Below are 25,428 nucleotides of genomic sequence, written 5' to 3' on the forward strand. Positions count from 1 at the left end.
TAGAAAGCATCACTATGAACAAAGCTAGTGGAGGTGATGGAATTCCAGTTGAGCTATTTCAAATCCTAAAAGATGCTGCTGTGAAAGTGCTGCACTCAATGGCCACAGGACTGGAAAAAGTCAGTTTTCATTCCAATCCCAAAGAAAGGCAATGCCAAAGAACGCTCAACTACCACACAATTGCACTCATCTCACATGCTAGTAAAGTAATTCTCAAAATTCTCCAAGCCAGGCTTCAGCAATACGTGAACCGTGAAGTTCCAGATGTTCAACCTGGTTTTAGAAAAGGCAGAGGAACCGGAGATCAAATTGCAACATCTGCTGGATCATGGAAAAGGCAAGAGAGCTCCAGAAAAGCATCTATTTCTGCTTTATTGAATATGCCAAAGCCTTTGACTATGTGGATCACAAGAAACTGTGGAAATTCTGAAAGAGATGGGAATACCAGACCACATGACCTGCCTCTTGAGAAACCTATATGCAGGTCAGGAAGCAACAGTTAGAACTGGACATGGAACAACAGACTGGTTCCAAATAGGAAAAGGAGTACGTCAAGGCTATATAGTGTCACCCTGCTTATTTAACTTACATGCAGTGTACATCAGAGAAGGCAATGGCACCGCACTCTAGTACTCTTACCTGAAAAATCCCATGGATGGAGGAACCTGGTAGGCTGCAGTCCATGGGGTTGATAAGAGTCGGACACGACTGAGCAACTTCACTTTCACTTTCCACTTTCATGCATTGGAGAAGGAAATGGCAACCCACTCCAGTGCTCTTGCCTGGAAAATCCCAGGGACGTTGGAGCCTGATGGGTTGCCATCTATGGGGTCACACAGAGTTAGACACGACTGAAGTGACGCAGCAGCAGCAGCAGTGTACATCATGGGAAACGCTAGGCTGGAAGAATCACAAGCTGGAATCAAGATTGCCGGGAGAAATATTAATAACCTCAGATATGCAGATAACACCATCTTTATTGCAGAAAGTGAAGAGGAACTAAAAAGCCTCTTTGAAAGTGAAAGAGTAGAGTGAAAAAGTTGGCTTAAAGCTCAACATTCAGAAAACGAAGATCATGGCATCTGGTCCCATCACTTCATGGGAAATAGATGGGGAAACAGTGAAAACAGTGTCAGACTTTATTTGTTGGGGCTCCAAAATCACTGCAGATGGTGATTGTAGTCATGAAATTAAAAGACGCTTACTCCTTGGAAGGAAAGTTATGACCAACCTAGATAACATATTGAAAAGCAGAGACATTACTTTGCCAACAAATGTCTGTCTAGTCAAGGCTATGGTTTTCCCAGTGGTTGTGTATGGACGTGAGAGTTGGACTGTGAAGAAAGCTGAGAGCCGAAGAATTGATGCTTTTGAACTGTGGTGTTGGAGAAGACTCTTGAGAGTCCCTTGGACTGCAAGGAGATCCAACCAGGCCATCCTAAAGGAGACTAGTCCTGGGTATTCATCGGAAGGACTGATGTTGAAGCTGAAACTCCAATACTTTGGCCACCTCATGCGAAGAGTTGACTCATTGGAAAAAACCCTGATGCTGGGAGGGATTGTGGGCAGGAGGAGAATGGGACGACAGAGGATGAGATGGCTGGATGGTGTCACCGACTGGATGGACATGAGTTTGGGTAAACTCCGAGTGTTGATGGATAGGGAGGCCTGGGGTGCTGCCATTCATCGGGTTGCAAAGAGTCAGACATGACTGAGTGACTGAACTGAACTGAACTGAACTGGTGTGACTTTAATTTATAGGGCTTACAGAGTTCCAGAACTAAATGTTTGTATTTAATTTCCCAGACTTGGAACATATTAGTATCTCTGAAATAATCCCTATTACCAGGAAAACTAGGTACTTCCACTGAACAGGTCAGGGTCATGTGCACTGGAGTCAGAACAGTAGTTAGCATCACTTGAAGTGCGTATGCAGAGAGCGGGGGATGAGTCCTTATTTCCAAGGAAAATCTAGGTACTGTTTCCATAAAAGGAGGTTAGTGTTAAGCAGCAAACCTACAAATATCAAAAGAAAACCTTACCGTAGGTTGATTCCTATTTCTTAAATATTTATACCTTCAGAGTTATTTGGAATCAAAATGAGAATTAAAAAAAGAAAGATGCCTAATGAAGCACAAATCTGGGGCAGCAAAACCTCATGTTTTAGATCCAAAAATGTTCTTTCAGTTGCAGTCCTTCCACGTATCTTCTAGAGTCTGGAACACCTGACTCTTCAGGAAACTGGAGAATAGAGGGAAGAGCCTCATTTATAGACAGACTCTCACCAGTGGTTCATCCATTAATTCAAGGAAACCATCAGCTCTGAGCCTACTATGGGGTGGCGGTGCAGAGCTCAATTGGTACATCTAAACTCACCTCAGTCCCAATCCTGGTGGAGCTTTCAGCCTGTCCAGAAGTTGTGCACGAGGAAAGAAAAGCTCCAGAAAGGAAGTGAAAGCAGACAGGAGACAGTAATTAAGGATAAATTAATGCCGAGACCAAGTGACAGAATCTCTATACTGTGCTGATAATTGTTACATTACATGAAGCATAGGAGTAATTGTGACTATCCCACCCACTGTGCTAAGGAGCTGGGTGGGAGTAGATATCCTTGTATGTGAACAACTTTGGAGCCCTCCGAAAAGGGCTCCATCATCGTCTTCATCGTCTCAGATACTCGCACCCACTTTCCAGGAGGCGAGACCTGGCTTTTACTTCGCGGCCATCACCAACATGCCTGCAATCTGGTCGGATCCCGCAGGCCAGAGTGGGACGCCCGCGACCCCACACCCAGGCTGGAGACAGGGGGATCGGCGGGGCCAACCCGGGTGGGAGGCTTGGGAGGATGGAGGGACCCCCCGACTGCCGCCTCCTCCCCTTCCCCTGGTGGGCGGGCGCGCGCGGGCCGGGAGCGGGGAGGCGGCGTGAGGGCAGCAGCGGCGCGGGCGGGCGGGCGGGCGGGTCCGGGGGCCGCGGAGCGCGTCGGAGCGAGTGCACAAATGCCCAGGGCTTTCGCCGCGCTCGCCCCGCGGCCGCTCCCGCCCAGCGCCGCCCACGCTCCCGGACCCGCGAGGCGCCCGTCGGTGGCGGCCGCGGGGACCCGGGCGCGCGAGGGGAAGGGCCGCCCGCGCGTCGCCCCCGTCCGGATCACGGCCCTGCGTGGCCTCCGAGCGCCGCCCGGACGGGGCTACCGCGAGGAGCCGCGGAGGCCGAATACCCGGAAAGCAGGATCCCGCGGACGCCCGCAGCCCGAGGGAATCATCAGAGACCAGGCGGTCCTCGCCCAGACACCCGCCCCCTGAGACTTGGAACGCGGACTCCAGAGGCAGCGCGCAAGGTCAGGACAAGTTTCTCGTGGTTTAAAGGGGTCCTGAGACTGACTCTCATTTAAATAGCTTTTCCTTTCTTGCTTAAATAACTCTGTTTAGACCAAGAGGAAAGGCTTCCTTGAAGTATTTTGGGTTGAAAACATTGTCCTGAAAGTTTTTGTTTGTTGAGGTTGTGTATGTAAATTTGTTAACTTTCTATGTAATAAAAACCATTAAAATATTAAAGGCACACTACAGCATCAACTCCAGTACTCTTGCCTGGAAAATCCCATGGACGGAGGAGCCTGGTGGGCTGCAGTCCATAGGGTCGCTAGGAGTCGGACACGACTGAAGCGACTTAGCAGTAGCAGCAGCAGTGGCGCTTGGGCATCTTATAAGCAAGTTAGGCCTTCTCTTTCCATGTGTGGGATCAAAGCCAGTCTCTCACGGAAAGGTTTTGCTTGTTAGGTTTCTGCGCCCTGAGTCTCACCAGGTGCTTGGACCTTGTGTGGCTGATTTTAGTAACGTGTTACCTCGAGGTTCTGGGGTCCCGTTGGAGCTGCTTGTGAACTTTGTTTCCAAAGGGCCTAGGCCGGTGGGGGCGGATAGTGCAGCTGTCTGCTCTGTTTTGCATGGCTTACAATTTACTAAGGTGCCAATATCAGCTGCGTAAAGTTTAGCTTCAGTTGCGTGCTAAGTCGCTACAGTCCTGTCCGACTCTGCGATCTCATGGATTGTATGTAGCCTGCCAGAAGCCTCTGTTCATGGGATTCTCCAGGCAAGAATTCTGGAGTGGGTTGCCATTCCTTTCTCTAGGGCATCGTACCGACCCAGGGATCACATCCGAGTCTCGTAGGTCGTAAGTGTGCCCATTTATTTGGTCTTTCCAATAGTAATGACTAGTAAGCATGTTAACTTTTGAAAGAAATGGAGTACCTGTGTTTTTCTTGTTTAGTTACTGAGACAATTTCCAAGTTGACCAAATAGCTAATCCTGTTCTCTTAGTTGAAATAGTTCAAATTACATCAAACAAAATAAAACTAACACCTCTTATCTTAGTGAGTTATCTGTAAGTTTCTCTTTTTGCGCCATTCTAGTCTTGTGAAGAGAGAGGACCCCCTTTTAATTAAGAGCTTCGTCAAAAACTTGTAATTATCCCTTAATAGGTTTGTTAAACTAAGTCCTCTGCCACTTGAGGGTCTCTAGCCGTGTAACAGATACCAAGGATTCCTGCTTGACACTGCATTTTAAAATCTTTTTCAATTAGTTCCTCTTACAGGGAACTCATTTGAATCTCAAATTTAGTTAGGACTGAACTTTTACTTCTCTTTTTATAAACAATTGTAGTATAGCAACATATGCAGTCTGGAAGGATTTTGAGGAAAGTACTTTTAAAAATTGGAAATGCCTATGTTAAAATGCTAATACTTAAATATTGAGACAAATGAAACTGATCACAAACATTCTTTCTTTGCCCTAAGCAAGCCATACTATAATAGAATATTTTTTAAGAGGATTTCCCCAAAGTCTACATAAAACATGCATGTTCACCTTTCCTGGACTTCAAATATGAAATAGATATCCTTAAAAATAAGATTATGCCAAGAGGCTTCTCTACCAGAAGTCTCTTTTATTCCCGTGTTCCCACAGTATCTACCTTCCCCATGATATGCTTATTATTTGTCTTAAAAACATTTAACAACAACAACAAAAAAGAATAGGCTATCTTCTCAAGTATGTAAAATCTTGACTCAGAACTCAAAAAGTATTTAAAACTTTTATTTGGCATCTTTAAAAAGAAGGAATCTTAAAATAATAAAATATCTTAGGAGAGCACTTGTGTTTTGTGGAGAGATTTGTTATTATTTAATTTTGCTGATTTACAATATTGCATTTTCTTTTAGCTATTTCCTGGGAGTGGGAAGTAGTATTTCGGAGAACTATAGCAAATACCTGAGTAATTTTAATAAAATTAATAGTGATTCTTAATGATAGTTGGGAAAGTATTTTAATTTTTTTCCTGGACCACATGTCATACAGATGAAGTTTATGATGAATTGGAATTGAAATATCCAATGGTTGATGTCATTTTGGGGAAATTGTAACTTTAGTTTTTTGTTTTTGTTTTTTAAATTAGGGGATTGTTTGACTTTATAACTTTCTTTCAGTTGCACTGTGCCTTAGCAGCCCTTTGGTGCTGAAGACCAATAACTTACAGCTGCAATTCTTCTGACACCCACTCCACAAACAAACTTCAGGTGTTTCTCAAGGTAAATTGCTGTTTTTGTTCCAGTATTTGTGTGTGTCAGTTAATTAATGTGTTTAATTATTTAATGTGATGCTATATTTGGTTCCTAGCTTTACTTTTTATGTTTTTTGTCACTAACAAATTTTCTGAGTGATGTTTGCCAAACTCCATGTTTGTCATAGGCCATGTAGTTTATATTGCAAGATTTTGCAGTTTGGTGATTTTTTTTTTTTTTTTTTTAGCATTGCATATGTCAGATTCTGGCAGAACTGACTATGTGTTTACACAGGTACTTCATATGATCTGATATATATAATTTGTGGAATAAATGATGTAATTATACCCATTGTAATGCTGAAATGTAATATCTGTTTTAGTTAGCATTGCATATCAAACAATCCTAGAACTTGGTAGCTAAAATTAAATTAAAGTAAATGAAAAGCTTAGTAGCTTTCAGTATCTCCTGGTTCAGTGGCTTGGCTGGGCTCAGCTGGGCAGTTCTGCTGCTGCCCTCCCTTGGGGTCTCATATGGTTTTAATCAGATGGCAGCTGGGGCTGGAGGCATCTGAGGGCAGCCAGCAGGTTATAATGACAGTGTGTCCCTCTTTCTCTCTAAGTAGCCCACGGGCCTTTTCTTTCCATCCTGTGTTTCCCTGTGTTACCCCTGACAGAGTAGCCACATTTCTTACTCAGGGTAATCAAGAACCTACAGAAATGGGAACTGACAGGCATTCTTAAGCCTTAGACCTGGATCTGCACAGCATAACTTTCCCCACCTCAATCAGCTAAGCAATTACAGGGCCAGCCCCAACTCCAGAGAGGAGAAATCATCACCATCTTTTGATGGGGAAAATAGCAAAGTATCTGTGACTGTCTTTAATCCACAACAATATTCTTCACTAATAATTTTTTAGAGGAATATTATAAGATTTTAGAACCAGAAAACTCCTAGGAATTATTTCATCTAACATCATCAGTTTATATGAAAGGGTACAGGAGCAAAATATCACAATAAAAGACCTGGAGATGTAACCCTTTCTTATTGTTTTTTTGTTGTTGTTGTTGTTCTGGAATGCATTATTTATATATTTATTTTTTAAATTAATTTTATTCTATTCTCAAACTTTACATAATTGTATTAGTTCTGCCAAACATCAAAATGAATCCACCACGGGTATACATGTGTTCCCCATCCTGAACCCCCCTCCCTCCTCCCTCCCCACACCATCCCTCTGGGTCGTCCCAGTGCACCAGCCCCAAGCATCCAGTATCGTGCATTGAACCTGGACTGGCATCTCGTTTCATACATGATATTTTACATGTTTCAATGCCTCAGAACCCATAGAAATCTGCTGGGATATGGTTTCTGACTAGCTTGTTAGAAACATGCCTGCATTTTCCAAAATCCACTAAGACTTGAGAAATATTTTAAATCATGACAGAACAAGATATTTCTGGATATCAAGGAAGATTATTTTTGAATAATTATTTTGCCTTCTTTAAAAACACACACATCAACACAGAGAAATAGACTTTTATAAGAGAGTGAATCTAAAATAAATCTTTTATTCCTAAGGAGTGTGTGACACCTTCATGGTCCAATACCAAGTTCATTGTGCCTTGGGTAATGTTTGACCCTTCACTTCATCTCTTAAAGACGTTTTTGTAAATAATGTGTAAATATACACTTACTGTGTACATATGTACTTCTTAAACAATAAATTAGGATGAAGAACCTGTTTTTTATTACCAAAATTTACTTTTCTAATGAAAACAATCAGGATAATACTTTTTTTCGTGCCTGAAATTAAAAATACAGGTACTGAAATGCTCACTGTATATACAAATTAATAGGAAAAAATTCTGTTGGTTTAAGTGAGGCACATAATGAAATGTTTTCAGACCTTCCTGACCTTCAGTTTGTCTATCTATCTCAGTTTAACTCTCTCTGCCCACCCCTCTTTCTTAAACTGGTGTAATCATCTTGTAACTTTCACATCAATTACGCCAATTTTAAAACACAAGTGGAATTCTCCTCTTTCTCTGTGTTTCTCTTTAGCGCCCTTCTTTCACTCCCAGGTGTTTTAATTCTGACAGCAGTTCTTCCCTTTCTGCTTAGACTCCTCTTCCTTATTTATAAATGTTAACTATATTCCATTTGTTTCTCTAAAAAACAAAATATATTTGTTACCTTTTTATTTTTGGAACTCTTAGTTGTCCATTTTTCTATTTTGTTTTTTTTTTTTTTTTTAGTTTGTTAATCTATTCCTTCATGAGGAAAAAATAAATATTAATTGAAATAATAGTAGTTGCTTACTTTTCCTAGTATTTTTCTTCATTCTTATAAGTAAATAATTCTTTGAATTCAAATGTCTGCTGTCAGTAATTTGTGTTTCTTTTTTATGTGTTATACCATAAATAGAATGGTGTGATTTTCAGCTAATAAATGAAGCTCTAATGCCTGTGCCTTCAGAGAACTATGTAAATTTGCATATTTTGTAAAACAAAATAGATGTAAGGACATCTCACTGATGTTGTAGAGAAAGGCTTAGGCAACCTGACTCTGTGACCCCATGGACTGTAGCTCCTCTGTCCTAGAATTCTCCAGGCAAGAGTACTCAAGTGGGTTGCCATTTCCTTCTCCAGGGGATCTTCCAACCCAGGGATCGAACACACATCTCCTGCACTGCAGGCAGATTCTTCACCATCTGAGCCAGCAGGGAAGCCCCCATGTAAAACTGCACATTATGCAAAACAAGCTAGATGTAAAGAAATCTCACTGATGTTACAGAAAAAGGCTTAGGTAACCTTTTTAGAAATGCTGGGTCTCAGATCTTATGTTCCTTTTCCACTTGTGTTCCTGTTTGCAGCACCTCTATGATGGCAGTTTAATGTTCCTGTGACTTTTCAGACAGTTATAGTGCTGGGTCTGATCCCTTTGTGAAAATGAAAATGTAAATAGTCTTACCTCCTCCCGTCTGCCCTTTGTATCCATGGTACCCCATCTGCAGCATATGGAAAATATTTGAAAAAAATTTCAAGAAAGTTCCAAAAGGCAAAACAAATTTATCACACACAGGTAACTATTTGTTTTGTATTTACAATTATTTACACAGCATGTATATTGTATTAGGTATTATAATCTAGAGAGATTTAAATATATGGGAGGATGTATGTAGGTTATATGCAAACATTGCACCATTTGAGACTTGAGCATGTGTGGATTTTAGTACCCTTAGAGGCTTTTGAAACCAATCCTTCATGATTACTTAGGAACTACTGTACTTTACCTAGTTCATAGGAGTGTAATGAGCCCATGGTTGAGAAAGCACTTTATAAATTAAAGGCCATCATTCATGTCATTTTCAATTCCTTTGCTTACAAGATGTGAACAATTCTATTTAATAATTTCTAAAGTTTCTGCCAGTTTACACTATGTGAAATTCTCTAAAATGTTACTAAGGGAACCCAGCACACATTCATTTGAACTTAGTAACTGGATGGTAAATTTGTGTGAGCAGAACACCTTCTCTGAGAGTTAGAATCCCCATTATCTACGTGATAATATAATTATCTACCCCAAAGGTCTGTGGTAAGCTTTGCCTAAACAAAGGACATTTTGTGACAAGAATGGTTGGCCTTCTCAATTTCAGCCTCTTCATTATGCAATGGATATAATAGTAAGACTCTGTTTTCTCCAAATAACTTATTATGTGTCAGTATTAAGACCTTTGGGCTCACCAGGTGGCCCTGGTGGTAAAGAACTGCCTGCCAGTGAGGGAGACATAGTAGACAAGGGTTGGATCCCTGGGCCTGGAAGATCCCCTGAAGGAGGCCATGTCAAACCACTCCAGTATTCTTACCTGGAGAATCCTATCGACAGAGAAGGCTGGCAGGCTGTTGTCCATAGGAACTCAAAGAGTCGGACACGGCTGGAACAACTTAGCACATAACACACAATGAGTTCAGTTCAGTTGCTCATTCATGTCTGACTCTTTGCGACCCCATGGACAGCAGCATGCCAGGATTCCCTGTCCATCACCAACTCCTGGAGCTTGCTCAAACTCACGTCCATTGAGTCAGTGATGCCATCCAACCATCTCATCCTCTGTCACCCCTTCTCCTCCTTCCTTCAGTCTTTTCCAGCATCAGGGTCTTTTCAAATAAGTCAGTTCTTTGTATCAGGTGGCCAAAGTATTGGAGTTTCAGCTTTAGTCCTTCCAATGAATATTCAGGACTGATTTCCTTGAGGATTGACTGGTTGGATCTCCTTGCAACCCAAGGGACTCTCAAGAGTCTCCTCCAACACTGCAGTTCAAAAGTATCAATTCTTTGGTGCTCAGGTTTTTTATAGTTCAACTCTCACATCCATATGTGACTACTGGAAAAACCATACCGTTGACTAGGTGGACCTTTGTTGACAAAATAATGTCTCTGATTTTTAATATGCTGTGTAGGTTGGTCATAACTTTTCTTCCAAGGAGCAAGCATCTTTTAATTTCATGGCTGCAGTCACCATCTGCAGTGATTTTGGAGCCCAAGAAAATTAAGTCTCTCACTGTTTCCATTGTTTCTCCATCTATTGGCCATGGAGTAATAGGACCAAATTCCATGATCTTAGTTTTCTGAATATTGAGTTTTAAGCCAGCTTTTTCACTCTTCTCTTTAACTTTCATTAAGAGGCTCTTTAGTTCCTGTTCACTTTCTGCTATAAGGGTAGTGTCATCTGCCTATTTGAGGTTATTGATATTTTTCCTGGTAATCTTGATTCCAGCTTGTTTGTGCTTCATTCACCCTGGCATTTCACATGATGTACTCTGCATATAAGTTAAATAAGCAGAGTGACAATATACAGCCCTGACGTACTCCTTTTCCTATTTGGAACCAGTCTGTTGTTCTAGGTCTGGTACTAACTGTGGCTTCTTGACCTGCATACAGGTTTTTTAGGAGGCAGATAAGGTGGTCTGGTATTCCCATCTCTTCAAGAATTTTCCACAGTTTGTTGTGATCTCACAGTCAAAGACTTTGGTGTAATCAGTAAAGCAATAGCAGATGTTTTTCTGAAACTCTCTTGCTTTTTCTGTGATCCAGTGGATGTTGGCAATTTGATCTCTGGTTCCTCTCCATTTTCTAAATTCAGCTTTAACATCTGGAAGTTCATCATTCACATACTGTTGAAACCTGGCTTGGAGAATTTTGAGCATTACTTTGCTAGCATGTGAGATGAGTGCAATTGTGCAGTAGTTTGAACATTCTTTGGGCTTCCCTGGTGGCTCAGATAGTAAAGAGTCTGCCTGAAATGCTGGAGGCCTGGGTTCATTCCCTGGGTCAGTATGATCCCCTGGAGAAGGAAATGGCAACCCACTCTGGTATTCTCAACTGGAAAAGTCCATGGACGGAGCAGCCTGGAAGGCTAAAGTCCATGGGGTTGCAAAGAGTTGGAAATGACTGAACAACTAACTTACTTATTTGAGCATTCTTTGGCATTGCCCCTCTTTGGGATTGGAATGAAAACTGACCTTTTCCAGTCCTATGGCCACTGCAGAGTTTTCCAAATTTCCTGGCATATTGAGTGCAGCATGTTCACAGCATCAGCTTTTAGGATTTGAAATAGCTCAACTGGAATTCCATCACCTCCACTAGCTTTGTTCATGGTGATGCCTCCTAAGGTCCACTTGACTTCTTATCCCAGGATGTCTGGCTCAAGGTAAGTGATCACACCATTGTGGTTATCTGTGTCATGAAGATCTTTTTTGTTTAGTAGTTCTGTGTATTCTTGTCACCTCTGCTTAATATCTTCTGCTTCTGTTAGTTCCATACCATTTTTGTCCTTTATTGAGCCTATCTTTGCATGAAATGTTCCCTTGGTATCTCTAATTTTCTTGAAGAGATCTCTAGTCTTTCCCATTCTATTTTTTCCTCTATTCCTTTGCACTGATCACTGAGAAAGGCTTTTTTATCTCCCCTTGTTATTTTTTGCAATGCTGCCTTCAGATGGGTATATTTTTCCTTTTCTCCTCTGCCTTTTACATCTTTTCTTTTCTCAGCTATTTGTAAGACCTCCTCAGACAACCACTTTACCTTTTTGCATTTATTTTTATTGTGGATGGTCTTGATCACTGCCTCCTGTACAATGTCATGAACCTCCATCCATAGTTCTTCAGACACTGTCTATCAGCTCTAATCCCTTGGATCTATTTGTCACTTGCACTGTATAATTGTAAGGGATTTGATTTAGGTCATACATGAATGGTTTAGTGGCTTTCCCTACTTTCTTCAATTTAAGTCTGAATTTGGCAATAAGGAGTTCATGATCTAAGCCACAGTCAGCTCCCGATTTTGTTTTTGCTGACTGTATAGAACGTCTCCATCTTTGGCTGCATAGAATCTATGCAAACCACAGAATCTGAAAATCATATTCTATGGAAACCATTGCATATTCTATGCAAACCATAGAACCTGGTTTGGGTTTGGGTATTGACCGTTTGGTGATGTCTGTATGTAGAGTCTTCTCTTGTGTTGTTTGAAGAGGGTGTGTTTGCTATGACCAGTGCAGTCTCTTGGCAAAACTCTGTTAACCTTTGCTCTGCTTCATTTTGTACTCCAAGGCCAAATTTGCCTGTTGCTCGAGGTATCTCTTGACTTCCTACTGTTCCATTCCTGTCCCCTATGATGAAAAGGACATCCTTTTTGGGTATCAGTTCTAGAAGGTCTTGCAGGTCTTCATGCTGCTGCTGCTGCTAAGTTGCTTCAGTCGTGTCCGGTTCTGGGTGACCCCATAGACGGCAGCCCACCAGGCTTCCCCGTCCCTGGGATTCTCCAGGCAAGAACACTGGAGTGGGTTTCCATTTCCTTTTCCAATGCATGAAAGTGAAACGTGAAAGTGAAGTCGCTCAGTCGTGTCCGACTCTAGCAACCCCATGGACTGCAGCCTACCAGGCTCCTCCGTCCATGGGATTTTCTAGGCAAAAGTACTAGAACCATTCAATTTTTGCTTCTTCAACATTACTGGTTGGGACATAGACGTGGATTACTGAATCATTTGCCTTGGAAATGACAGAGATCATTCTGTCGTTTTTGAGATTGCATCCAAGTACTGCATTTCAGACTCTTCTGTTGACTATGATGGCTACTCTATTTCTTCTAAGGGATTCTTGCCCACAGTAGTAGATGTAATGGTCGTCTAAGTTAAATTCACCCATTCCAGTCCATTTTAGTTCACTGATTCCTAAAATGTCGATGTTCACTCTTGCTATCTCCTGTGACCACTTCTAATTTACCTTGATTCATGGACCTAACATTCCAGATTCCTATGCAATATTGCTTTTTACAGCATCGGACTTTACTTCCATCACCAGTCACATCCACAACTGGGCATTGTTTTCATTGTGGCTCCATATCTTCATTCTTTATGGCACAGTATATGACCTTTAAAATATTTGAAGATATTTATATAATTACTCTCTGTCATCTGTTGTAAGAAATTCCAAAAGCTTCTGGTAAACATAATCTTACCCACCTCTCAACCTTAATGAAATACGACACATTTCTGCTTGTATCCTTGTAGACTACAACTATTTTCTTCTTTCACATTGTCATACTGAAAAACTCTTCTTAACCCTTTAAAAAAATATTTACCTTGTCAGATTCATAACTGGAAATGTTTGAAAGGACTTGAGATTTTGAGTGAGAGAAACTCTTACTGTTCTGAACTCAGATCCATTTACCAAACCCACAGCCAAGCCTATCTACTGGCATGGGGTTGTGGTAAAATAAAGTACAGCACTTACTGCAGGGCAAGAAGCAAGGAGACTGAAAATGCTGAGAAGACTCGATCTCCCCGATGGCTTTTAAAGCCATAGGTGATGGTTGTAGGGTTTCTGATTAGCTCATGGACATTCTTCCTATTTGTTAGTCATGAGATACCAGTCATGAGGTTTGGGGAATCTTAATCATCAATCTTCTGGTTCAAACCATTCTGAGATCTATGTGTTTGTGGTCATTGGATACTCAAAATCCTCCAGCAGTGGGGGTCTTCATTTCTGCAGAACCACTCCAAGATACGTATTAGATTGTTAGTTATATCCCTTTCAGGAGGAAGTAGGAGTCCTGTGACTGTTGTTCAAGCTGTTATTGCCTGCTTTCCTTTGTTCCTGAATTTTCTACTTCTCTAATCATTACCTGTTTGAGTCTGCTCTTTCAAACTCTGGGGGAGCCTCAGTGTGTGTTTCTTTGCACAAACAAGAATTGGGGAGACAGTGGATTGTAGTCACTTGACTGCAAGAGATTAATAGCTGTGAAGATGGGGAGAAGTAACGAGGTTTGAGATATGTGGGAGAGATAGTGCTGAGGGGATCTGCTTAATGATTGTATGTTGGGAAGAATTAAGTAGTAAAATTGGGTAATCAGAGATAAATCCCAGGAATTTTTTGCTGGGAGGGGCTAGAAATGCATTCCTTCAGCAGAAAAACCCAGAGAAGAGTTGTGTAGTGCAATGGATGTGAGAGCATGAGACAGAAAGTGTTTGTTTGTTTCCATCTTCATGACTTCATCACATGGGCAAGTGTCTTAAATTCTGTGCCTTCATTTCCTTATGTATGAAATGAGAATTATGATACCTAACTCATCACTTGCCCTAAGGATTGAAGGAGGTGCTTCATTAAAATTATTTAGAACAGTGCTTGACACATGGTGAGCTCTATCAGAGAAAAGAGAGCCAAAAAAAGAGTTCTGACATGTATAGTTTGAGATACCTGTTGGACCTCTGAGCAGAGGTGCTTGTGTATGTCACAGGATGGTTTCAGTGAAGATGCGAAGTGATTCAGTGTGAGATATATGCTGGAGATAGATCTGAACAGATGTGGCCCTAGAGGGTCATGGTTGATTGTATGGACTCCAAAGACAGACTGGGTTTATATCCACTTACTAGCTATGAGCATGTACTATAAGCTGTGTGCCTCGGTTTCCTCATGTTTGAAAAGAGAACTTTAATGGAAACTATCTCCTAGTTTTGTTCTAAGGATTAAACATCTAATATATCAAATATATATATGTGCCAGGTATTAAGGGTGAAGGATTGAGTCACATTTCACATGTTGAAATGGGTTTTCAACATACAGGTGAAGATATGTTGAGTAAATGAGCTTAGCGATCAGGAAGACCCAGTGTTCATGATATCAACTGGTCATTTGTCAACATACTTGAAGGAAAGTTACACGGCTCAAAATAGCCTGGAATTAAAACTCCCCTCCAGGTTCTCCCCACCATTCTATGCAAAACAAAGAACTCTCTCACTCGAAGAAAAAAATGGACATTAATGTTGATCACATCCAGCACTCAGCTGGTCCCAGCCTCTGGCCGAATTCCTTGCCCCCGCTGTTTAAGAGATAACTACTCTGAACAACCTTGGAGAAGAGCAGGCCCCCTTAAGATGGTAGCTTTCCACATACATGCCTATATATACTTACTCTTTTCTTGGGTTAGTGCAGCAGCTCACTAATCTGACTGCTGCCCCTTCTCGCCTCATTAAAGGTGATCTGTTCCTGTAAAGTGCTGGTCTCATTCTTTTTCTGAACCTCGCCTTCTCTGACTCCCTTACCCTACAGTACCGATGGTACTTAAAGCTCCAGGGTGGGATGAAATCTCAAACATTTACTCTAAGGATCGAAGAACGAATGTGTGTGTGTACTCAGTCATGTCCAACTCTTTGTCATCCCATGGACTGTAGCCTGCCTGGCTCCTCTGTCCATGGTATTTCCCAGGCAAGAATACTAGAGTGCGTTGCTGTCTTCCTCCTCCAGGGTATCTTCCCAGTCCAGGGATTGAACCTGTGTTTTCTGCATTGTCAGGCAGATTCTTTACCACAGAGCCATCTGGGAAGCAATGGTATGAACTGATTATTATTAAAGGGAAAAATGATACAGCAAAGTAGAAGAAGAATGAGACCAGAAGCACTTTACGATTAAGGTCATTGCTCAGGTGTTCTCAGATGACACAGAAGTGGCAGGGAGTCAGAAATAATTGTATACCTCACTAATTTTTAGGGAAAACCTCTAATTCTTAAATTAACTCATGGAACAATCTCATTTGAAGTTCAATACCACAAACTGTCCTTCTTTTAATATTTCATTTAATGCCTTCAAATGAGATTGTAGGTTTCTATGGCTCATATAAAGTGGCGTATTTTTTTTTTTTTTTTGGTATGTCGCTGACCCTGGCATGGTATAATGCAATCAAAAGTGCTCATTTTAAATACCCTGTTGAATTAATCATTTAATGTGGTGACTAGCGTTTCATTTCCTTAGCACCACATGGTAGACTAGCCACTGGGGCCCTGAATCGTTTTGTTCTAAGGAAGACATTTAAGTGGAGAGCTAGTTTTGCTGCCTGCCCCACTTCCCACCTCCAGGTATTGACTTTGAAAAACTGTTCAAAGGTCGATGGTCAGGGGTCAAGATACACCTTGATTATACATGTAGAATTCAGAAATTGTCTGTTCCCTCCTACAAAAACCTAGATGGAAAGAATGGATTTGGGATTTGAGCAGATCAATGCTGAAATTTTGGATACTCTCTAGAGCAGAACCTTTGCCAGTTTCATAACCTTCTGAGCCATAGTCTTGTCATACATAAAATGGACATGATGACATCTACTTCATAATACACGAAGGTGCTGAATGAGGCATGTTGTCACATGATTGTTTAATTATCTTTCCTGCAACATGTGCTGCATCTCAGGTATTTGGGATGTTTACAAATTCCTGTTTAACTGTGTGCACCAACTACAGATACACTTTTCATCAATTCATTGTGTGCTCAAAAAATTCAACCTATTTTGAAAAGGAGGTTTATAGCTTAAGTAGTGAGTGTACTTTGGCCACCTCATGCAAAGAGTTGACTCATTGGAAAAGACTCTGATGCTGGGAGGGATTGGGGACAGGAGGAGAAGGGGACGACAGAGGATGAGATGGCTGGATGGCATCACTGACTCGATGGACGTGAGTCTGAGTGAACTCCGGTAGTTGGTGATGGACAGGGAGGCCTGGTGTGCTGCGATTCATGGGGTCGCAAAGAGTCAGACACGACAGCGACTGATCTGATCTGATCTGATCTGAGTGAGTGTATTGGAGAAGGCAATGGCACCCCACTCCAGTACTCTCGCCTGGAAAATCCCATGGATGGAGGAGCCTGGTGGGCTACAGTCCATAGGGTCGCTAAGCGTCGGACACGACTGAGCGACTTCACTTTCACTTTTCACTTTCATGCATTGGAGAAGGAAATGGCAACCCACTCCAGTGTTCTTGCCTGGAGAATCCCCAGGGACGGCGGAGCCTTGTGGGCTGCCATCTATGGGGTCACACAGAGTCCGCCACGACTGAAGCGACTTAGCAGCAGCAGTGAGTGTATATATATTTTTGGCTATATGATCACAGAGTTATAGAAATGTACTGTTGACTTTTACTGACATAAATTACTTTCCTTATTATTTCTAAATGGTTCTGCATGTGTAATAGGTAGGGATTTTTTTTTTTTTTAATCTTTGTAGTTTTTTTTTTTTTTGAAAAACAAACAGATTTAGCATGTTCTTAGGGGCTGTCACAGTCTCATTATTTCTTGGCCCCCAGAGGAGAGCTGCACTAATTAAGTACATTTAATGAGGAAAATTAATGCTTCTTTGGCTATGTTCTCCTTAAGCTATAACTGTTTCTTTACTTATTAGTGCTTGTTGTAATTATTAACTGTGAACTATACATTCCAGAAAGGGAAACCTTTCTTCTCTGCCCCTGCCCCGCCCCAAGACTGAAATTATCAGGTAGAAATTTGCATAAAATTACAAGCCAGTCAATTAGCTCTTGAGGATAAAGTTACCACTGAACAGTTTCCTGTAGTGCTGGAGGTCAGAAAAGTTCAGCAGCTTATGTGGAGCCAATGCTGATTTCCCTTTTCAAGCCAGGAGCTAAGCATATAAATCATGTGCAGCACAGTGTACCTGTCTTTAGAAAGCTGTCAACAGTCATGTATATTTATTAGTTTTCCCTGGTTGAGAGTTTCATGTTTTCTTTGTCCTTCTGCTCTGTATCTTTGTATCTAGCAAACAATGTGTGTACACACACACACACACACGCTACACACATACACACACGCATTCACTCACACTCTCTGTTACAAATATGGTGCATTTTTATGACATTTTATGGCATGATTATTTTTCCACCTTTAGCTCCATACCATTCCTTCATCAGTACTTTAAATAAACTGGATTTTTTGTTGTACATGGCTGTTTACAAGTTATTTTGTCTCTGGAGGGTTTTTTTTTTTTTTTTTTCCTCTCAATACATTGTATAACAGATTAATACTGCTGTCAATACATGTGAATTGACTTATCCTTTATTTGTGGATTTGTCAGAGCATGTATTTCTCTTCTGAAAGTATACCCCTGATTCCCTGGTTTCTGTTTTTTCAGTGCAATATCCCAGTTTTGAAGTCTCACCCAATTTATTTGATCTCTGTGCCTTCATTTTTGATCTATAAAATGGACTTTATGAATAAATTGAGGGCGGTGATTTGTGCATGGTACTTAGCCCAGAGCTTGGTTTGTCTCTTGGCACTGGCTATGGCAGGTACCACATGAAGATGGGGTCCTGATATGTCTTCTTGAGTCTTGATGGACTTCGTTATGGCTTTTGCTAACAGGAATGATTCTTTACCCAGCACAGGTATTTTCCTCCCATCTCTCATTGTGCTGTGACTCTGAACTCTGAGTTGACATGTAAATCTTCTGACTACCCTTAAGTCTGTGATGCTGGAAAGGTTAAGTGTAGCTTTTCTTGGTCCACTGTCTCAGCTGAGCTGGGATTCTATTCATTTCCATCAAGACAATCCTGTTAGCATCAGTCTTGGATCTTCCAGATTTTCCCTTCTACCAGTAGAACACCACAGAAAACCCTGCTCATGTTTCACACCACAGAAGAATTTCTTACCCAAGCTTTACATGAGTTCCTAACCCACAGAACCTTGAAATTTAAGGAAATGGTTGTTGTTGTATAAGCCACTATGTTTTAGGACAGTAGCAGATAACTGGAAAACTTATATATATATACACACATATATATATATACACACACACACGCCACTTATTTATATATATAAATATAAAAATTTATAAATATTTATATAAATATAAATATATATAAATATAGATATATATAAATGTTTATATATAAATAAGTGGCTTTTGTATGTACTACATTACTAAAATCAGCTCCGAATACCTGTGGCACTCATGTGAGTCTCTACTACTTGTGGCAAGTCCCCATAGATACTTCCCCTTTTGGAGTCAGTGTTGTGGCTGGACCAGCCCTTGTGGTTCTTACAATGATTGCAAGATGCACGTCAGCAGGAGCCTTCAGAGAGCTTTGAGAAAACATCTGTTAATTTCCAGTCCCAGAGGGTATACCTGGCACATGAAGAGCGACATAGTTAAGGTTTGAGTAGATAGACAGGGAACATGGACCTGGGGTTCTGCCTTGACTGGAGTCAAAGATGGGGTGCCTAGGGTTTTGTGAATCTGCTGTTTATTGGAAAATTTTAAATAAATATAAAATATAAGAGCAGAAATTAGGGCACAGAAGTGGGAAAGTGCCGGAGTCCAGCTCCAGCAGCCAGGCATTCAGCCTGAAGAGATGGACAGTGTCGGCAAATGAGACAGCCTCTCAAAAACTCTCACAGTTTTTTGGACTGCCTGTTTATTTCAAGCTTATGATTCTCTTTCATACTTTTACAAAAGCATTAGGTCAGAGGTTTGGTATTTTCAGTTCCCACTAACCCAGATTTATTTTCTCCATAAATTGTTGTTGCTTTTCAAACAGAGTTCCTGGTTCAGTGATTCTCTCGGAATCAGCCTTATCATCTATTATCTACCTCCTCGGAGAAGGCAATGGCAACCCACTCCAGTACTCTTGCCTGGAAAATCCCATGGATGGAGGAGCCTGGTAGGCTGCAGTCCATGGGGTCGCAAAGAGTCGGACACAACTGAGCGAATTCACTTTCACTTTTGTGCATTGGAGAAGGAAATGGCAACCCACTCCAGTGTTCTTGCCTGGAGAATCCCAGGGGGAGCCTGGTGGGCTGCTGTCTGTGGGGTCGCACAGAGTCGGACATGACTGAAGCGACTTAGAAGCAGCAGCAGCTAATGTGTCCTATAGTTAACTTGTGATTACATTGTAACTCATGCTACATTCCTCAGTTTACTACTTATCTTCCTAAATCCTGTTTGCCCTTAACATCCTGAGCTCACTATCTCTTAAAAAGGCTTCTAGCTATAGTGTCTCTAAAAGTTCCTAACTTCTATAAGCTATAGTAAAATATTCTAACTTTACAACATTCCTTAAATCTTTAACTTCTAACTATTTTAATTATTTCTAAGCCCTAAATTCAGTAAACTCCTTTGCCATAAACATTTTCCTCACAAATAGGCTTCAGATAGCAATCCCTCCCATGGCCTCAAGCTACGGCCTATGTGCTCATCCTGGAACACTCTTTTGTAAAAGTCCTTGAACAAATGTCAATGATTAACTTTATGAATTATTTTATGTGCACAGCTGCAGAAGGCTTTGTGCCTTCTCATGCTCCTCTCAAGAACAATAAGCACCTTAATATTCCTTTTCAGTCAACTCAGCTGAGGAGAGGAAAAGACAAGTCAGAATTACAAGGCCTAACTCCTTCATCCTGGGACCGTGCCTGCAGAATGAGGAGAGGGGATCTGGGCCGTGCTTCCACTTTGTCAGTAATGCCTAATGCGGCTCCCGACAGGAAAGGGGGTTCTCAAGCAGGTGTCTAAGTTACTCAGGGCTTTCTAAAATAGGAACTTCATGGGCTGGTTGGCCTGGCTGGCCTGGCTCCATATCTAGTTGTTTATTAGTAGCCACTTCATACACTGGCAATATGCTCATTCAAGATGAAGGTGCTGGAGATGGACTCCTCAGTGTTATCAGACATGTTACAAAAACAAAAGCTTTCTGTCAGTCACTTTCACTGTCCTCTTATCTGTGGTTTACTTTTAGGTTTATGCTTTTTCCTAAGCCACTGAGAACCACTGAGTACTTGTAAATTCTAAGTAGAGTTGTGAAGTTATTGAAATTTAAATAAAATTATAATTAATTTAAAATGCAAACATTTCTAAAGTCTGTGTCATATTAAATACACAAGTTTAGAGTTATGCTTCCCTCATAGCTCAGGTGGTAAAGAATCCACCTGCAATGCAGAAGACTCCGGGTCAATTCCTGGGTTGGGAAGATCTGCTGGAGAAGGGATAGGCTATGCATTCCAGTAGTCTTGGGCTTCCCTTGTGGCTCAGCTGGTAAACAATCCACCTGCAATGCGGGAGACCTGGGTTTGATCCCTGGGTTGGGAAGATCCCCTGGAGAAGGGAAGGGCTGCCCACTCCTGTATTCTGGCTTGGAGAATTCCATAGATTTTACAGTCCATGGAGTAAAAAGTCTGACACGAGCGACTTTCACTCTCACTTTCACTTAGAGTTATGCAAACTAGATTTGAATTTGAGTTCTTCCCCATAAGCTCTGTTGACTTGTGGAACTTCTGCTCTCTTTGACTCATCTGTAAAATGGGGCTAATAGTGACTTACTACCTGGGGTTATATATAATAATTAAATGAGATAGTCTTATAGTGTTAGCATAATGCTTGATACAAATCAGTGGTAATTTTTATACCATGTCAGAGTAGGAAATACTGATGAGATATGTCATAAAAATGTAATATTAGTAAGTGATTATTTATAATTATATCAAAAACATAGTCTATTAATAACTCAGATGAGAGCACTTAAAATTGAGGAATTTGAGTTCTATCCCTTATCTCTTCCTCTACTTCTGACAAGATTGGGGAAAATGGGGAAATGAAGGGACCAAAAGATAACTAAGATAATTCAGCCATGAATAGTCAAATTCCAACTTCATTTTATCATCCATGTATAAATTAATAAGCGATGGGTGCTTGTAAAGATCATAGTCAATTCTGATGAAATAAAAACAGGGACAAAATCAGATATAAGGAAATCAAATAAGACAGCTATGGAGAATAAAGGAGGGTAGACATAATTTAACTCAGGCATGATTCAAATGAATGGATTTTTCACCTCAAATTTAACTGTGATATTCTGGAAAGGGAAAAAGATGTCCCAATCACTTTTTCCCCCTAAAAACAGACAAACATACAAGATCTGTGTCTTGATAAATGACATTTAGGCTAGGCTAGGACAACTGGAAAAACGAATGAAGGAGAGGTTGGAGGTAAGATGTAGGAAAAGATGAAAGTTTAGTTGACCAAGCATAGAACATCAGGGAGGGTACCTGTTCATAAATCAGCCCAGATTAATCATATTCAATTCAGGGAAGGGCAAAAGCAGAAAAAAAGTGATTATGATACCTGGTTACTATGGGACCTCCATGCTGAAATTTCTGCCTATTTACAGTTTCAGTTCAGTTCAGTCTCTCAGTTGTGTCTGACTCTTTGTGACCCCATGAGCTGCAGCACTCTAGGCCTCCCTGTCCATCACCAACTCCCAGAGCCTAACAAAACTCATGTCCATTGAGTCGGTGATGCCATCCAACCATCTCATCCTCTGTCATCCCCTTCTCCTCCTGCCCTCAATCTTTCCCAGCATCAGGGTCTTTTCAAATGAGTCAACTCTTTGCATCAGGTGGCCAAAGTATTAAAGTTTCAGCCTCAGCATCAGACCTTCCAATGAATGCCCAGGACTGATCTCCTTTAGGGTGGACTGGTTGGATCTCCTTGCAGTACAAGAGACTCTCAAGAGTCTTCTCCAATACCACAGTTCAAAAGCATCAATTCTTTGGCACTCAGCTTTCTTTATAGTCCAACTCTCACATTCATACATAACGACTGGAGAAACCATAGCCTTGACTAGACGGACCTTTGTTGACAAAGTAACGTCTCTGCTTTTGAATATGCTGTCTAGGTTGGTCATAACTTTGCTTCCAAGGAGTAAGCATCTTTTAATTTCATGGCTGCAATCACCATCTGCAGTGATTTTTGAGCCCAGAAAAATAAAGTCAACCACTGTTTCTACTGTTTGCCCATCTACTTGCCATGAAGTGATGGAACCAGATGCCATGATCTTCGTTTTCAGAATGTTGAGCTTTAAGCCAACTTTTTCACTCTCCTCTTTCACTTTCATCAAGAGGCTCTTTAGTTTTTCTTCCCTTTCTGCCATAAGGGTGGTGTCATCTGCATATCTGAGGTTATTGATAATTCTCCCGGCAGTCTTGATTCAAGCTTGTGCTTCTTCCAGCCCAGTGTTTCTCATGATGTACTCTGCATAGAAGTTAAATAAGCAGGGTGACAATATACAGCCTTCACGTACTCCTTTTCCTATTTGGAACCAGTCTATTGTTCCATGTCGAGTTCTAACTGTTGCTTCCTGACCTACATACAGGTTTCTCAGGAGGCAGATCAGGTGCTCTGGTATTCCCATCTCTTGAAGAATTTCCCACAGTTTATTGTGATCCACACAGTCAAAGGCTTTGGAATACTCAATAAAGCAGAAATAGACATTTTTCTGGAACTGTCTTGCTTTTTTGATGATCCAGCGGATGTTGGCAATTTGATCTCTGGTTCCTCTGCCTTTGCTAAAACCAGCTTGAACATCTGGAATTTCACAGTTCATGTATTGCTGAAGCCTGGCTTGGAGAATTTTGAGCATTAGGTTAGTCGTGTGTGAGATGAGTGAAATTGTGCAGTAGTTTGAGCCTTCTTTGGTATTGCCTTTCTTTGGGATTGGAATGAAAACTGACCTTTTCCAGTCCTATGGCCACTGCTGAGTTTTCCAAATTTGCTGACATATTTAGTGCAGCTCTTTCACAGCATTATCTTTTAGGATTTGAAATAGCTCAACATCACCTCCACCAGCTTTGTTTGTAGTGATGCTTTCTAAGGCCCCCTTGACTTCACATTCCAGGATGTTTGGCTCTAGGTAAGTAATCACACCATCGTGATTTTCTTGGTCTTGAAGATCTTTTTTGTACAGTTCTTCTGTGTATTCTTGCCACCTCTTCTTAATATCTTCTGCTTCTGTTAGGTCCCTTCCACTTATGTCCTTTATTGAGCCCATCTTTGCATGAAATGTTCCCTTGGTATGTCTGATTTTCTTTAAGAGATCTCTAGTCTTTCACAATCTATTGTTTTCTTCTATTTGTTTGCACTGATCGCTGAGAAAGACTTTCTTATCTCTCCTTGCTATTCTTTGAACCCTGCATTCAATGAGTATATCTTTGCTTTTCTCCTTTGCTTTTCACTTCTCTTCTTTTCACAGCTATTTGTAAGAAAAATAGGGAGGTAATTCATTTTCATGCTGTCTGTTGGTGTTCTGAAGAAACTAAAAAAAAAAAAAAAAGTCTAGCAACAGGAAGATAGCATGGATCAATAAAGAGATATTCATTTAGGAGGAAACTAAACACTACCCTCCTGTTACCATGTCTTTAAACATGATCAAGCACATCTGTAAAGCACATACTTACTAGACCCTTCTTCCTTTACCCCCTAAAGATAGCAAAAACTTAAGCCCTTCCTGGATTGTGCTTTGCAAAGATACTGTAGACACTCTTTTGCATTTTCCTTGGACTTGCCATTTCATAATGGGTGGCTTTTCTGAGCTGTAAAATAAACACTGGTAAGTCCCAGGGATGTGAGAGTGGGTTTCATTGATTATAACATGGGGGTCATCATAATGGTTTGGTCAATCAGTAAATTCACTGTCCCCTCTACCAAATAATACCCTCTCTCCCTGAGGGACAGAGGTAGTGACAAAAACACAAAGAGCTTTGAAAGAGACCTGAGGAAACAAGAGTGGTAGAATCTACAAATGAGCTACCAGTTTTCAATGTCACTGGCTGTATTTTGTCACTGCACTGTGGTACCTATAGCATCTCATGTAGAAGGGAAAACATTATTTTGAAGGTTGTTATTTAGTTGCTAAGTTGTGTCCAACTCTTTTGTGATCCCATGGACTGTAGCCTTCCGGGCTTCTCTGTCCATGGGATTTCCTAGGCAAGAAGTGGGTTGCCGTTTCCTTCTCCAGGGATCAAACTCACATCTCCTGCATTGGCAGGCAGAATCGTCACTGCCGAGCCACCACAGAAGCCATCTTGAAGATACCCTTTATAATGTTCCTTTTTAAAATTATTTATCTTTGTTGGAATATAACTGACACATAACATTATATTAGCTTCAGGTGTCCAAATGTAATGATTCCTTATTTAACATATTGTGAAATTATCACCAGAAATAGTTTAGTTAACATCCATCACCACACATAGTTAGAATTTTATTTTTTTGCAGTGAGAATTTTTGTTTTAAGAGCTACTCGCTTAGTGATTTAAATATATAATTTACTATTATTGACTACAGTTACTATGCTCTAGCATGGTCTATTTATTTTATATAGTGTTTTTTTGAGGAATTTTATTAAGTCCAAAATGGACAAGTTATATTTTCCAGGCAAATCCTGTAGATTTAGTCCAGGGCTAAATAAATTAAAATATCTTCTGCTGATTGATTTGGACCTGACTTAGGAAAACTAAATATGAAAGTTTCCTTGGTAGACAGAAAATGGTTTATTTTAGATTTATGTTCTCACAGTAACCCTGTTACTGTTTCTTATATAAATGACTGATTTGATGTCTGCTCAGCTCTGCTTGATTATTTGTAAAGGATATTAATTGGAGATATCTCCATGATACATATGCTCTTCCCTAAATTAATTACTCAAATTCCAAAATGTACTGTTTCTTTACACACCTGCATTTAATACATTTTACTTAAAACAAAAAATACAGA

General features: G+C 40.8%; 1 protein-coding gene across 4 annotated transcripts; it reads left to right on the top strand.

Annotated features, from left to right (window-relative positions):
- The first annotated feature begins 2,978 nt into the window (after positions 1-2,978).
- LOC147371190 (uncharacterized) lies at positions 2,979-20,706 on the top strand. Of its 4 annotated transcripts, none has more exons than XM_086407812.1 (3): positions 2,979-3,337; positions 5,477-5,578; positions 20,224-20,706. In XM_086407812.1, exon 1 carries the CDS (start codon positions 3,000-3,002, stop codon positions 3,300-3,302), a length of 303 nt encoding a protein of 100 aa, XP_086263938.1. In that variant the 5' UTR covers positions 2,979-2,999; the 3' UTR covers positions 3,303-3,337; positions 5,477-5,578; positions 20,224-20,706. The 4 variants fall into 4 exon arrangements, 2 of the variants coding, with proteins under 2 accessions (XP_086263938.1, XP_086263937.1); XM_086407811.1 differs by lacking the exon at positions 20,224-20,706 and adding an exon at positions 8,427-8,629; XR_015166284.1 differs by lacking the exon at positions 2,979-3,337 and adding an exon at positions 3,715-4,167.
- The last annotated feature ends 4,722 nt before the right edge of the window (positions 20,707-25,428 follow it).

Source organism: Bos grunniens, chromosome 6 (genome assembly GCF_055505025.1).
Source record: "Bos grunniens cultivar Pamir isolate PY7600 chromosome 6, Bosgru_T2T1.0, whole genome shotgun sequence".
In the NCBI taxonomy this organism is placed as follows: Eukaryota; Metazoa; Chordata; class Mammalia; order Artiodactyla; family Bovidae; genus Bos; species Bos grunniens.

Bases quoted from the DNA above. Each gene is read 5' to 3' on its own strand.
- LOC147371190 (XM_086407812.1), top strand. From the start codon at position 3,000: ATGCCCAGGGCTTTCGCCGCGCTCGCCCCGCGGCCGCTCCCGCCCAGC.